Consider the following 16207-nt stretch of genomic DNA (forward strand, 5'->3'; position numbering starts at 1 on the left):
CCGCGCGGCTGCATTCTGGACTAACTGGAGCCTCCGAGTGCTCCTCAAGGGGAGCCCCATGTAGAGAGCATTGCAGTAGTCCAGGCGGGAGGTGACAAGAGCATGGGTGACTGTGCGCAAGGCGTCCCGGTCCAGAAAAGGCCGCAACTGGTAGATCAGGCGTACCTGATAAAACGCCCCCCTGGCCACGGCCGCCAACAGTTCCTTCTACCATATGTGGTGGACGTGTGTAGAAGCTAAAACTTATTGGAATATTATTAGAACATGGATAGAAAAGATGATACAACAACGTATAGAACTAAAACCAGAAATATTCCTGTTGGGTATTCTACCAGAGAAATACAATAAAGAGAAAATATATTTAATTATTCATATAGTCACTGTCTTGAGGATGGGTGCGATGGGTCCACTTACCAGGGGTTCGCCCTCCGAGCTGTCGTCTGAGGCGTCCACTGGCCCTGCGGTGTAGGCTGGAGTTCCTTCCCCACAATGGACAGAGGTAGGGGGTTCCACAGCCTCCATCACTCTCATGGCAGGTTCTTTTGGCTTAGCTGGAGACTTCCCGGATCTGCTGGCCGGTGATCTGTCTGGGTTGTGTTGGGGGGCTTTTCAGCGGCATTCTACAGCCCGATGCCCCTCTCTCTCGCACTTGAAACACCCCATTTGCTTCTTGGCCGTAGCCGATTGTTTCACTGGTTCACTTGTCAACTCAGGCGGTGAGCGGCTCTATTGTTTTCCTCGGTGGTGCCTCTTCAGTAGGTCGATCTCTGCTTCCTCTGCAAGGACATACCATTCATCAAGTTGGTGTGGGTCTCCTCGGGGCAGGCAAGCATCATATAGGTCGTAGTTTAGCCCGTCTTTGAAGTGGCTAAGGAGGATGTCTTCCGGCCAGTTCAGTTTGCTGGCAATGGCCCGGAATTCTTGCGTATATTCGGCTACCGAGCGTTTGCCTTGCCTCATCGTTTTTATCCTTTCGCGGGCTTTGCGATCAGCCAGGGGGTCCTCAAATTGCCTTCTCAGAGAGGACATGAAATGGTTGAAGTCGTTGAGCTCTGGGGCATTGGAGTCGTGCAAGTTCGCCACCCAATCTGCAGCTGGCCCATCCAGCGCAGATTGCACGATCCGGATACAGGCTTTGTCGGTGGGGATGTGCCGCCCATATTTCTCCATGTAGCTGAGGACTTAGGTTAGGAAAAACCCCAAGCGTGTCGGCTCCCCCTTGAATCTCACCTCCAGCAGCGGGAGTCTTTGAATGGATCGGTGCCTTCGTTGTCGGTGGTAGTGTCTTCCATCCAGATTGCCATCTGCGGGTCGGCGGGGAGTGGGGACTACTGGATCAGCAGACGTCCCCGGGGCTGCAGGTTCCACTTCCCCCTCAGTGTCTCTCCAGTTGCGGCTCCGGGAGCTGGTGTGGCCATAGGGCTCAGAATTCTCCTCTCCTAGGGAGCTGAGGGTTCTCTTCATCAGGTCGATAGCTTTCTCTAGGATCCAGCCCGAGTACGGTGCCCAGCTTCCTTCCTCTTCACTTGCATACAGGGATTTCCCCATCTCCTGCTTCCATTCTGGTTGGTTGGCCCCCCGTCTCAGGGTCACCTTTCTTGATTTCTTTTCCCACTCGCCTTTCTTTCCAACGCCCATTGACCACCAAGGTTTGTGGTTACGTGTCTCCACCACCTCTTCTCCTGAGGAATCTGACCTCTCAGATCCTGACATCTGGCAGGGTTTCAGTCGGAGCAGCAGCTCCCTTTCCGGGGAGTTTTCTCCCTTCCCTGCTCCATCGTCTGACATGGTAATTTTTTCAAAGTCCCCCGGCAAGGTTCTCCCTTCCAGGTGGACTAATTTTGCAGATCCTGTCTAATGTAAGGACCCACCCCACTTTACATCTTAAGAAGACAGAACTCTTGGAATATCTCTTCCAATAGGCATCTTTATTAAGAGAAGATGGTTGCAGGCATTCTAGACAGGATCTGAGGGGCCAACCCCTACCATTCAAGGTTTTAAGTGTTCCCAAGCAGCCCCCACCCCACCGTCCTTCCAGCGACAATCCCAGGCGTTACATTTCCACCCCCTTTTCCTCTCGACCAGCAGAAGGGAGACTTCAGAGAGTAGTAGATGAAAGCTGATGGGCCATATTGTTATGGTCAGTCCTCTTGGTGAGATCCACATTCAGTCCCTTTGAAGTTTTAATGAAGGAAGTGAGAGCCATAAAACCCCTTTGCTCATCCCCCTTCCCCTTCGTAGTATGACAGAATCCAGAGAGGGCAGAAATGGGGTTTTCCATAGTCAATAACTAGAAATGAAATATAATTGGATTCTGACAGTAGCATTAAGATTAATATATACTTAATTAGAATTCAAAGCCTTGTCTTTATTCCTTCATATAAAAGATAGAATCTCACTTGTAGTTTTCTCTTTTTTTAACTATCTGGGCAATAATTATCTGGATATTTGTAGCTTATATATGATAGCACTACTTTCATAACCTTTTTAAGTAGGTTAAAAAGTCCTGCTTTCAGTCTTGTTAAGAACTGATAAAGACCTAATGTGAGATTCATTGTTCCAGCAGCTATTCCTTTTCTCTTCTTCTAGAAACATAGCAAGAATGGGTCAGATGATACCAAGGCATTACTTCCAGTTTCACATAATATGCCTCAGCTAAGCCTTGTGACTGATGGTAAACTAATATCGAAGAATCAGGAACATAAACAAGACCGAAATCATCTTCTATCAGAGAAAGGGGGAAGGTAGGAACAATGATGACATTGCTGAATGAGTGAGAATGTTTTAAGTCTCAAAGATATTCTTTGATCAAGAGTTTAGCTATAAATTGGGCAAGTGATTGGGAATACCCAGACCTCCTTGGAAATAAACTGTTCTTTTTAACACTTGAATTCTTCTAAGGGATAGATGTAAATAGAGACAATAACAGAAAAAATGTTGGAAAATGAGAGCAACAGATGCTGCCCCAGTGAGATTTTATGATACCCCAAGATACACAAAATAGGAGTCCCCTCAGACTATTATAGCGCTACGAGATGCCCTTACCTACAACCTGGCTAAATGGCTGGCACAACGTTTAAGCTTCCTGAGCCCACCCTCGAACTCATCCATACAATTTTCAACAAAACTGCAAGGCTTAAATGTGGCTCCTGATGAGCTCATGTTCTCCTTTGACGTAGTTTCCCTATTTACATCCATCCCTCCTCACTTAGAATACGAAACAATAGATAAAAAACCAGAAGAAGAGTACAACACAGATCACAATAACCTAACCAGGTAATAAATCATGACGGTACTCCAGTACTGCCAACATGTCTTCTTCACATTCAAAAGGGAAATGTATGAGCAAATGAAAGGGACACCCACGGGATCCCCAATATCAGGAGTCATTGCAGACACTGCCCTGCATGAACTAGAACACCATGCATTTCAAAACTACACTCTTAAATGTTGGTGCCGCTCTGTGGATGACACGTTTGTCATCAAAAGAAATGCACTGAAAGACTTTCATACTCTACTGAACTCCATTTTTCCAGACATACAATTCACAATGGAAGAAGAAACGTCTAGACAATTACCACTTTTAGATGTGCTTGTCAACAGGCAGGAAGATGGAAGCCTAGAAACCACGGTTTATTGCAAGGTCACCAACACTGCAAATATTCTTAGTTTCAACAGTAACCATCCACTGTCAAAACACTACAGTAGTGGCCAAAATTGTGGAAACCTTTTGGGAAAAGTTTACAGTAGAAATGCCACCTTTGGTTAAGTTTCCAACAAATTTTCTTCTAATTTCTTTATAATTGTAGCCTTGTTCACTTAATAATACTATTTTGCATCGCTTTCTGGGCAACCAGTCAACTCTATGCACCATTACTTTAATTTTATTACGTTTTACAAGCTCACTAAATGACAGAACCCCCCCCCCCCCAAGCAACTTGATAGCGATCACATAACACACTGACAAATGTCCTCTCAGCTTCAATACATGACATCAATAACTGAATCCTACTGTGATCTGATTGGCTCATTGCCAAAACAAGATGACACCTGATTGGCTCTCTAAACACTCATGCTCATTGACTACAATCAGATGAAGGAAAGCTACCTGATATCAACCTAAGCAAGTTGTGCTTCCTTTTTCTGGTTATTTGGCTATAACTTTTCATAGAATACAGTACAGATAATTGAACAAACTATTGTGCATTACATTCTTGATTAAATTATCTTTCCATTGATATATAATTTTATGGTACTACTCCAAAAAAAAAGTGGTGTTATTAGCCATCAAACCTCAAAAATACACTTTCCCCAAAGGTTTCCACAATTTTGGCCACTACTGTATATGGCAGGGTGAGAACCCACTGTAGTACCCAGGAAGCTAAACAACTGGAGAAAAGGTACCTACGTGAACAATTCAGACAGAATAGGTACCCACAAGCATTTATTACAAGATGCCTGTACAACATGCAAGGAAGAGAAATGAAGAAAGAATGTATAAGACCAACTTTATGGCCCACCCTGCCATACATCAAAAACATTTTGGAAGCAGTAGAACGCAGCTTCCGAGATGTGCAAGTGGGCACTGCGTGCCGCACAGAGGCTACGATACGAGGACAAATCATGAATTGCAAAGATCACTTGGAGTTGGGAGATACTTCTGCCAGATTCCCTGCATGGATTGCCCCTGTGACTATGTATGACAGATGGGGAGGAAGCTAATCGCCAGACTACAAGAACACAAGCGAGTGGTCAGATGAGGAGACCCAAACTCATTGGTAGCCTCACATTGCAATGAACAAGGATATACATTTCACAGCTACTAAGTTTGTTGGCTGAGCAGGTACAAAGGTAGCCAGGGAAACGATTGAAGCCTGGGAAATATGCCTCTTGTCAGTCAACAGGAGTGCTGATTTACCACCAGCTTATCAGGTACTTAGGAACCAAGGACTTGGCAACACAAGGAAACCAGTAGCCGGCCATCAACACCAGTTACGCAATAGGAAGCCACACCAATGAGGCACCACATAAATATGACACATAAAGTGGCCCAAAGAACACATTCTGGTAGAGAGAGGTTCCCTGAGGATGGGCTCCAGCATGAGTCCAAAAGCTTGGAAGACTAAACCTCTGGTCCTGGTTGAATGCCCCAGATTGGATTCTGCAAACTTATTATAACTATCAACTAGTTCTGGATAGCATTCCAGATTCTTCCCTTGCTTATTGTGGCTTACATACCTAGCAGGTATGTAAGATGAAGGTGAAGATTATACTCATAGAAAATTTGTTATGACTTATGCTTATTTAAAAGGGAAAACTACTTTAAAATTAGAACAGCTAAGGACAACTTAAGACTGCCTTAAATATGAGTTGCCAATGTCTTAAGGATATGGCAAAAAAGAGTTTCTAGGGCATGTTCTGCCACTGTTATCGAGAAAAGGGAAATGTCCATATACAGTGAGCATTTTAATCTTATTGTTAAAAGTTTCCTCAGTTCAGACTGAAAAAGTTTTCTGTTGTATCTCTGTATCTATCTGTGTTTAATAAGTATCTTTTTTTTCCAATCCAGGAAGGAGGAATCAAAACAAAGCCTGACAAATGAACACACTGCCAATAGCAAGACTCTTGAACTGACTCTAAAGAACATGGATGTGTGGACCTACCCATCTAATATAGAGTCTCAGGTACTTTCTTGTACTTGCAAAGATAGATAATGACATAGAGATTTCTAATTTGGAATGGGGATATTTTTAGATAGACTGATTGGCAGCCCTTTTTATGCACTGAATCAACAATTACTTTATTCTGTTGCTGTCTGTTGTTCCTTATTCATACCATATTCCTGTATGACTTTGAATCTAAGCCAGAGTATAATCTATAATTGATTTTCCTTCAAGAATGAAGGTTTTGGAGTGACCACAAAACAAGACTGCTTCTGTATTCTTTGTCTGTTAGCCCTGTCTATCTTCTCAAAGTCTGAAGAAGAAACAAACGGAAACAAAGATAATGGTGGGAATAGGAACTGAGCTTTTTTCAGCCTGTCAACTATAGCTGTGACTAAGAAATCTACAGCAGTAGTGAACCTATTTTTTCCAATTTATTCTCCTATCCATTGTTAGAATTAATTCTCACGCAGTCAGAGAATGGTATCATAACAAATAAGGTTTTTTTCAATCACTTCCTATTTTATTTAATTGCCTTTCCTAGGTAAAAGAGTTATCTTCAATCTATGTAGTTGCAAGTATCTTGTGGATATATATATATGTGTGTGTGTGTGTGTGTATATATATATACACACACACACACAAACACACACACACACACACACACACACACNTCAGACGATGCATCTATCAATAGGCACATCGAGCTGTGCCAGGCCCACCTTGCTTTAAGAACATGGGAGAAGCAACATCGATACCCGGTTGGGAAAAGGGGATCCTACACCACCCCACGAGCTGCTGCGCAGGAAGTTGAGGATGGGCATACTCCCCGATTGGTTTGGAAAAAGGAAGGGGGTGGAACTCCCTCAGCATCTCCCTCAGCATTTTTTTAATAAATAAATAAATACCAATCCCCTGGGAGGCATCCTGTTGAGGGTCCCCAGGGTGGTAATCCTGGGGTGCAGTCACCCATGGGCAGACCCGTTGACCTCTTTGACCTTGCTCTACCATGCTTTGAGGAAACCGACACCCAGCTACGACGCGCACACACCTGGCAGCGCAACTGGGCGTACGTACGAATGGGGAGCAACTCACGACCCCCTAGTTCACCGAGTCGGGACAAACCTGTTAACAACAATGGATTGCAAAATGGAGCATTTCCCCGTGACCAAGATGCCCCACCCGGCAACTACAATGACATAGCCGGTGATGTGGGTTTGTCGATGACTTATGCCGGTACGGGCAAGGCAGCTCTAGACCCCCCCCTTCACCCACCTCCCCCCCAGTGCTTCACGGACGCTGGTATGTCGTCGGCAAAGGACAACCCGCTGCGGAGCGATGGCATCCCCTGGTAGACGGGGACCTTGGACCCGCTCCGCGACACGTGCTGCGCTTGGGGTTGCGAAGGATGATTGTGGGGCTCCTGATGTATCCGGACTACCTGGCTGCAGTGCCCGGCTTGCGGTGGATGGGGGAGAGCAAGAGACGCTTGAGGTGGTTGGAGACCGTGAGGCGTCTCCTGGGAATGGACGGTTGTGCGGCCTCTCCGCCTCCCCCCATGTGTGGGGATGCTGAGCGGAGCGGAGTGGAGAAGAGTGGACTACCTGCTAGTAAGCACGATGCACGCCCCATGGGGACCGGCACGGGTGTTTATGACTCCATGGGTCGTCCTGGAGCGCAAAACGAACGGCTGCACCCTCCCCCCACTTGTGCAACCTGGGATAAAGGGTGTTTCCATCCCATAAGCCAGTTATATCCTCCACCATTCTCCAATTCGGGAGCAATTGCAGGGTCACTTCTGCGGGAAAAAGCATCTCCGGTGGAGGAGTGTGCTCATGAGGGGAGGACTGACTCTGGGACTGAAAGTAGGAACAGGAGCCGAACCATCTGTGGCAAGAAAAGTAAAACCCTCATTGACCGGCCACGCCCAATGACTAGGGCTTGGTGCCGGATGCAGAGTAATGGCTGTCTAAAGAACAATTTTATAGGTTTTAGCCATGCATTGTCTTGTTGGTTTCAACCATTAAATATTTTTTAGAGTCTCTTTTTCTCCTGGTGTTCTTTACTTTTGTACTCTACTATATATATATATATATATATATATATATATATATATATATATATATATATATATATATATATATATATATATATATACCGTATATATATATTTCCAAAATTTATATATATATTTCAAAATTTGGATTGCTAACAAAGAATTAAGGGAGAACTGGCTCTAGTTTGAGCTGATACAGACAAAAGATTCCTTTCTCCCATATTTGGGCCGACAGGGTGCACCAAACTCAAGATATAGATATATATATATATAAATTTCTTTTTCTGAGAAAGAGTTCCTGTATATATATATATATGTGCAGGTCTTGGCGTATTCGGGTCTTTTCCCGTGTAAGATTGAGAGTATCTTGGCGACGTTTCGACGAGGTCCCACTCGTCATCTTCAGGCTGGGGTCTTCGTGCTTGTGCGAGCAAAGTGTGATCGGAGCTGCCGTCTCTCTATAAATATTGGTGTGTTTGTGTGGAGTGCTGGCTTAGTTGCTGTAGGTGGATTGGTTGGCTGTGTGGGAGCTATTGTTTGCGGATTGTTCAGCTGTTTCATAACATCCTGAGTAGTTGAGGTGCTGGCTGTGTGCCCATTAGTCTTTTGTGTTATAACGACCTGGGTAATGGGTTGTGTGATTACATCCTGAGATCTAGTGTAGTGATATCCTGAGTTTTGTGTTGCAACATCCTGGGTGGTTGGCTGTGTTGTAACATCCTGGGCTTTANATATCACTACACTAGATCTCAGGATGTAATCACACAACCCATTACCCAGGTCGTTATAACACAAAAGACTAATGGGCACACAGCCAGCACCTCAACTACTCAGGATGTTACGAAACAGCTGAACAATCCGCAAACAATAACCCCTACACAGCCAACCAACCCACCTACAGCAACTAAGCCAGCACTCCACACACCCCCACCAATATTTATAGAGAAACGGCAGCTCCGATCACACTTTGCTCGCACAAGCACGAAGCCGAAGACCCCAGCCTGAAGATGACGAGTGGGACCTCATCGAAACGTCGCCAAGATGGTAAAAAAGGATATATGCAGTGTTATCTTCATTTTAGATGTCAAAAGAGTCTCTCTCTCTCTCTCTCTCTCCCTCCCTCTCTCTCTCTCTCTTTCTCTCTCTTTCCTCTGTCTCTCCCCCCCTCCCTCTCTCTTCCTCCCTCTCTTTCTCTCTCTTTCTCTCTCTCTCTCTTTCCTCTCCCTTTCTCTCTCTTTCTCTCTCTCTCTTTCCTCTCCCTCTCTTTCCTCTCCCCCTCTCTCTTTCTCTTTCTTTCTCTCTCCCTCTCTCTCTTCCTCTCTCTCTTTCCCCCCTCTCTCTCTCTCTTTCTCTCCCTCTCTCTCTCTCTTTCTCTCTCCCCCCCTCTCTCTTCCTCTCTCCAATCTTCTGCTCACCTGGCAAGCTGGCTTCCAGCTGTTCTCCAACAAACTGACACACATTCTTATTGGGCTAGCTCAGGGGTAGGCAACCTTAGCTCTTTTATGACTCATGGACTTCAACTCCCAGAATTCCTGAGTCAGCATAGCTGGGCTAGCTAGCTCTCTCCTGCCCTTTCTGCTTCCTGCTTCCTGCAGAGATGCAGCAAAGGGGGGAGCCCCGCCCAATAAGCTTTTCAGCTCGTCAGAACAGGGTGAAGCTACTCTCTTTTTTACACACACACACACACACACACACACACACACACACACAGAGAGAGAGAGAGAGAGAGAGAGAGAGAGAGAGAGAGAGAGAGAGAGAGAGAGAGAGAGAGAGAGAGAGAGAGAGAGAGAGAGAGAGAGAGAGAGAAGGTCTGTGTCAACGCTCCAAATACTGTATATTCTTGCTTTGACAATGTGCAGAACTGTCTGGTATATATATAGTTAAACCAGCAACTAGGAAAGAGGGAGGAGCATAAGGATAGCCCGGGAGAAAGAAACCGGAAGTAAATCACATCTTTCAAGTTGATTGGAAGATGTGAACCATGACCCTACAATAAGGGAGTGGACAATGTCTGGAATGCTAGGTGTAACGGAAGAGAATCAGTTCTAAGCATTCCTCCATGCCGTGCTGATGTACTTTAACATTAATAAAAGCTTTTAGGAGAAAACATGCCTGAAAGTCCTTTTAAGTGTTTCGTTACTCAGACACATGACAGTCTGTCTCTGTCTCTCTCTGCAAAAGGCAGAGGAGGCTGGGAGCCATAGGGGAAGGCTCAAAGAGCCGCATGCGGCTCCGGAGCCGCAGGTTGCCGACCTGTGTACTAGACCAGGGCTTTTCAACCAGTGGTATGGGTACCACCTGTGGTACATTGGCACCTGGCAGGTGGTATGCGACCATCCTAAAAAAGTAGTGGGGGAGGGGAATAGGCTGAACCGGTGGCAGCACTGCACAAGCCTGAGCGAGAGATGGCTGTAGCTGCAGGGCTGTCAGGGCTCAGTGGAAGCACCAGGATCAGTGCTGCTTTCCAGCTGATCAGCGCTTCTTCGGGGCTGTCAGGGTTCAGTGGAAGCACCAGGATCAGCACCAGGCTCCAGCTGGAGCTCAGTGCTGATCCTGGCACTTCCGCTGAGCCCAGAAGAAGCGCCGATCAGCTGGAATGTTGCCTTATCTCCAGGGTCTTGTGATTTACATTCAGATGCTTGGCAACTGATTCATATTTATGACGGTCACAGTGTCCCAGGGTCATGTGAAGTGACCAAAACTTGCTGCAACCACCCAGCAGACAGGGAGAATAAAAACCATACACCCCCCACCCCACCCCCGCTGCCAATCATGAACAGAAATGCTCACAACAATGAAAACCTCGGACAGGAGGAAGAGCACGGCCGGGTGGGCAGGCGTCTTGCTCGGCTGTGGCTTGGGGGGCACTTTTTTCAATGCCATTGTAACTTCAAACAGTCACTAAGCAAACTGTTGTAAGTTGAGGACTACCTGTACTTTATCACTTTTTTCCTTTTTTTTTGGTCATCATGTTTTTGACATCTTGCTATGCAACTGGTGGTACTCAGATATCGCCATATCCTAAAAGTGGTACAATGGGTAAAAAGGTTGAAAAGCCCTGTACTAGACCATGGGTGTCAAACTCAATCACGTCACGTGACATATCGGGATGTATCATGACATGTTTTACCTTTGTGGAGCTGGGGTGGGCCTGACCTGCGTGTGACACATCTTGCCCGCGGGCTGCCAGTTTGACACCCCTGAACTAGACTCTTGATTCTCAATTTCAAAATATAACAAATGCTTCTTGAAGTAATTAAATATTTCCCTAGTTTTCTTGTATCTACAATATGAAATAAAACAGACTAATGATGTACATGCAGTTGACATAGGATCTTGAAATGTTTGAAAGTGGAAAAAACAGAAAAATAATTAAATAATTAAGAATATAGCCCCTGAAGCATATTTACATGTAAAATGTGCTGATTTCTCAACATATTGTTTTAGGCTTGATTAAGGAAGAACTTTATCAGGAGTGCAGGATTGCAATTTGTTTCTTAATGTTTAAATGCTGTTTAAACACAGAAATAAAAAATGGACCCGATTAATAGAGGCCACATTCTTTTCCTATGAAAAGAGCTACAATCCAGCTGTTTGGATTATTTCTATTTTGCATATACAATGTTTTAAAAGGAAGAAAGCCACGGTATCATTTGTGTTGCTTTTTGATGATTTTTAAATATTTTATATCTGTGCCATAGCAAACAGAAATGATGAATTTCATACTGTTAGCTCTAATTTAAAAGGATCCTGCTAATCCCCATTCAGTAAAAACTCATTACAGCTTCTGTGTTTCCTGATTCTGTATCTGACTTAAATGTGCAGGTGCCTTTTTTCTCTTAGTATTTATTTCCTTTTCCCCCTCTTCTTTCCACACAGATTTTTTGATGTCCCATTAGGCTATCTAATCCTGCACATCCTCCAGGAACTATTACTCCTTGGGCTGCTGCTTGTTTTGTTTGTTTCCTTGCTAGCAGTTTTCTGTTTAGTTATATTCTACAACCAATTTTAGATGTGGATTGAGCCAGAGGGAAAATTTTGGCATTTCTTGTCATTGCAGTATCGACATGTACCACCTATCTGACCATTATCCCATCCCTTAAATCCATACAAAGAAAAGGAGATGTCTGGGAAGATCCAACATGTAAATAAATATTTTACAAGAATAAATTAAATGGAGCATTTTTTCAGTCATTCGTGGGATATAAGATGGGATGTGCTACATTTCCTGCCTTCTTTCATTAATGGGAAAGGCAAATTACCTAGTTTTTCAAGGGAAAAAGGAAAATTCCAATAAATTATTGTAACCAGATTCAGCTGATAAACATGATTCCAGTTTCTCTTTAGATATTTCCTAACAAAGGATGGTTGAAGATGAAATTAGTTTTTGAAATGTTACCTATATATCTGTTTCCGCACTAATTTGAATGTGAGACAAGGGCCATTGTCAGCCATCAAGTGTGTATGTATGGATGGGGAATGTTATTGAGTATTCTGAAAGTTGTGTGATACCTTATGAAAAAATAGGTATATGTATCATGGCTGAGAAATATCAATTTAGGGAGGTATCACTTTTGATCATTAGTTCTTTCCTTATCCAATCTGATATTGCCTGCCTTGAAGGAGATGGTAGATGTTTGTTAAAGAAACCCTCTTGAAATCGTTCCATTTTTAATATCCCATAGACCTGTTTCAAATTTATCATTCTGTTTCAAATTTACCATTGAAACAAATGATGGCCACATGCTTCAAGATGAAGCTGATTTTCTGATCTATTTCAATCCAGTTTCAGGCACAGAAACAGACTAGTCACCCTGATGGACAAAGAATATATACTGGGAGTGGTTATCAGGATGTGTGGGCTACATGTTATTTATATAATGCTCACATGTTTCTTTCTATTATCAGAAGTGTCAGGGTCCTACTGTTTGAATCAGATTATATACTGGATCAGATGGAACAGGTGAAAGTTAAGTCCAGACAAATGAGAGGGTCTAATGATTTGGGTAGAAAAAAAATGTTGGAGCCCTTACTTATACTAAACAGAGTCGTACTCCCGATGAAGTTTGATTTGCTTATCTTTCTGTAGTTTTCTGAGTCAAATTCGTGCTTATGTTAACATATAAATCCCTTAATAGTTTGGGTCTATAGCCGAAGTAATGGATTCTCTTCTATGTTGTGAAGCTGGAAGTTCTGTAAGAGCTTATTCTAGAATCAACAAGGAGTAAGGCTTTTTTGATGCAAGCATCAGGGTTATGGAAACCTTCATTCTAGAATTCAGATTGTTCCCTCTCTGCTTTGTTTTAAAAAGATTAAAAACTTCATTTTAAAAATGCTAACAAAGTAGCTGTACTGTCCCATATGTTCTACATGTTTCATTACCTCAGATTCATAAAAAACCTGAAGAACAAAAATTCTAATACCCCCAAAGTTCAGCAACAAAACTAAGAGATCTTTCAGAGATCTGCCAGTTAATGAGATTACCTTTAATTTTGAAGAACAAACAGAATGCTAGCCACAACAAAGTGGACGAAGGAGGTAACTGATTTCTCAAAGATCCATAGTTTTGAGTAAGCTATTTGTCTAGTTCTTGACATTTCTAATATTTACCTGGTAATCCTATCTGTAGGAGGTGGCGCAAATATCAGTCAGCTAAATGCCGTGTGCTTTTGTAAATACACTTGCACAGAAATCTTCATTAGTCTAAGCAAGAGAGAACATACACCGAAAGAGGGGACTTAGAAAGAAGTGAATATCTATATGAGGCAAAAGAAACTGATAAGAACATTCCACGGTTGTAAAAATGAAAGTTGTAAATGTGCATGTGAAGTAGAATGCAAAGATGTATAAAAGGTCACCAAACTCTTTGTCAGGCACTCATTCCTATTTTGGAAGTGTGCTCACTCAGTACTGACTATGAAACAGCAGATTCAACAGAAATTCTGGAATTGTTCTTGCCATGGATTCTTCTAGTTACTTTTAAACACTTCATTTGCCATACCACTCTCTTAAATATATTTTTTCTAGGTTGCATCTAGGTACTGGTACCTGGATGATGGGTTTCCTTGACATATAATTCAGCTAGAGTTCTACAATACCATTTTTATCTTCCAAATACTGTATATCAGCGAGCAAGAAAGTTGTACGTTTCAACTTTTCTTCACCTCCTAACCATTGATTCTAAGGTTACAATATTACATGCTTCTTATGTCAATCCAGCATGGATAATATTCTGGTAGATGCTCAGCAGACCCAGGTGGCAAATCAGGAACTGCTTGTTCATCATGTTTCATTAGATCTTTGCCCTCAGTAGGCTTATTTGATTCTTGGAACAATGCCCAGTCTTAGTTTTCCAACATAATCCGTCCTCTGGGTCGTGATCTGTCCTCTCTAAGGAGATTTTTTTCCCCATTGAATAGATCAGGGGTTCAGCTCATCAACCGCTTCATGAATTTGATCATTCATTGAACCCGAAGGTTTATTATATGAAAATAAATGAATACTTTATTTATTAAATTTAATAGAACTTTAATAGTTCTATGAACAACAACAGTATGGACAATTCAAGGCCACTGTTTCTGGTGGCTGATCATCCAACCCTGGGTAATGTTGTCATGTGTCTAGCCACTTTATCTTCAGGACTAGGCACTGGCATGGAGCTCTACAGAGACCCCAAAAGATTGACCCCAACCGGCTTTCCATTTATCCATCGCTTATTGACCCATAGCCATTAACTGACCCCTAACTTTTTATCCACTCCTTGGATAGTCCCATTGACTTTGAGGCTCAGTACTGAGTACTTTGGGGAACCCTGGAATAGAGATCCTTTCCACCATTCCATCTTAAAGTAAATCAGTATCTACAGTGCTAAGAGAGCCATGCTTCTGCTCTCCCCTTAGCTGTTGAAGGAAACCTATCTTGATTCCTCTATTGAAAGGCCCTCAGAGGCTTCATCCTGACCTGAAACTGCTGGGGTCGATAGCAGTTTTCTCATCCTTATTTAAAGATGTGTTTCAAGTAGCACGAAAGCTTTCCTCCTAAGTTGTGCAAGAAAGCAGACTGTATTTGTCAGAGTAGAAGTTATTTGTAGAAAACTGCATTTGTTGAATCCAGATGGTTTGATGTATCCCAGATGTTTCGCTACTGGTTTCTCAATTCCTTTTGTCTCTAGTCTCACAGAAGTCTGACAACTTTCAGAAAAATATACATTCTATAGTACTTCCTTTAATTCAGATATCTCTTCTGTTACGTTATCCCATCTTATTAATGTATAAACCTTTGAAGTTTTACCAGTTATGTTCAGTTCCTGTTTTTTAAGGCTGCATTTCTGATAGCCATTACTTCTAGAGGCAATAATTTCTGTGCACTGAGCAGTCTTTTCTTAATTTCAACTTTGTATGGGTAAAATACCCCTTCAGATACCATATTTCTCCAAAGTGGTTTCATTTGAATAACCTTTGGTTTGCCATCATTCTTTCTGAATCCATTCTTAGATATAGATGTGCTTTAGTTTTTCCATGGATTAAACTGAAGCTTTCTACTAATCCAAAAGGCCCTTTTTGTATTATTTTTGTTCAGAATGGCTTACACATTTCTTTTTAACTTTTGTTAGATGACTTGACAGACCATATGACTTTATCTTGCAATGTCTGCAACTTCCAAGAGCTGTCTGGGGCCAGTCTGCAAGAGCTTGGTTTCTTCCACATCACTACTCTGCAGAGTTTCTGTATCAATTCTTTGCATGACAGTCACATTGATCTATGTGCATTAAGCATGTAATCTTTTTTTTTTCATGATTGGTACTTGCCCCAACTCCTACAGATAGGTTTCCCAGGTAAATTATGAGAAATGTCAAGATGCAGACAAATAGCTTACTCATAACTATGAATCTTTGAGAAGTCAAGCATACAACCCACCCACCTTTGAAAACTGTACTGAGAGTGTATTTATTAATGGTGATTCATGAAACTGGAGAAAGGCATTAAAATATGGTCTGATGTGTCAACCCTGGACTCTTCAAAATTTTTGCTAATAACTTGGGTGAGGAAGTAGAAGGAATCCTTATCAAAGCTGGAGATAACTCAAAACTGGGTAAAATAGGATAGCTTATTCTTTTCATTGAATCACAATGGAACACAACCTCCTGTCATATCTCCACTCTAATAATAATAATAATAATAATAATAATTTAATTTATATACCGCCCTTCTCCCGTAGGACTCAGGGCGGTGCACAGCATATTAAAACAGATACAAACAAAATACATCAAAAAACAAAAAACCCCCATAGAACCAAATTAAAAGCCAAATATTAGAAGCTGTGTGTCAATTAAAATTTTCTTAAAATCATCCCTACCTAAAATCCTCCCTAGGTCAGGCCCGCTTGCTGGAAAAGCCATGTCTTGAGGGCGCGGCGGAAAGTAAGGAGATCCGGAATCATCCGGATCTCGGGGGGTAGTTCGTTCCAGAGGGTGGGGGCACCCACAGAG

At 42.8% G+C, this 16207-nt stretch overlaps 1 protein-coding gene across 1 annotated transcript in view; it reads left to right on the top strand.

The window, feature by feature from the left end:
- LOC114923274 (protein KASH5-like) overlaps positions 1 to 11803 on the top strand; it is a 79238-nt gene extending 67435 nt beyond the window's left edge. The window contains 1 exon segment of the mRNA XM_029286020.1: positions 11599 to 11803. Within this exon segment, the coding sequence (XP_029141853.1) occupies positions 11599 to 11803 (205 nt within the window).
- Positions 11804 to 16207: the final 4404 nt, after the last annotated feature.

This window comes from Protobothrops mucrosquamatus, unplaced genomic scaffold (assembly GCF_001527695.2).
Source record: "Protobothrops mucrosquamatus isolate PMUCROS unplaced genomic scaffold, P.Mucros_1.0 scaffold2717, whole genome shotgun sequence".
Classification (NCBI taxonomy): domain Eukaryota; kingdom Metazoa; phylum Chordata; class Lepidosauria; order Squamata; family Viperidae; genus Protobothrops; species Protobothrops mucrosquamatus.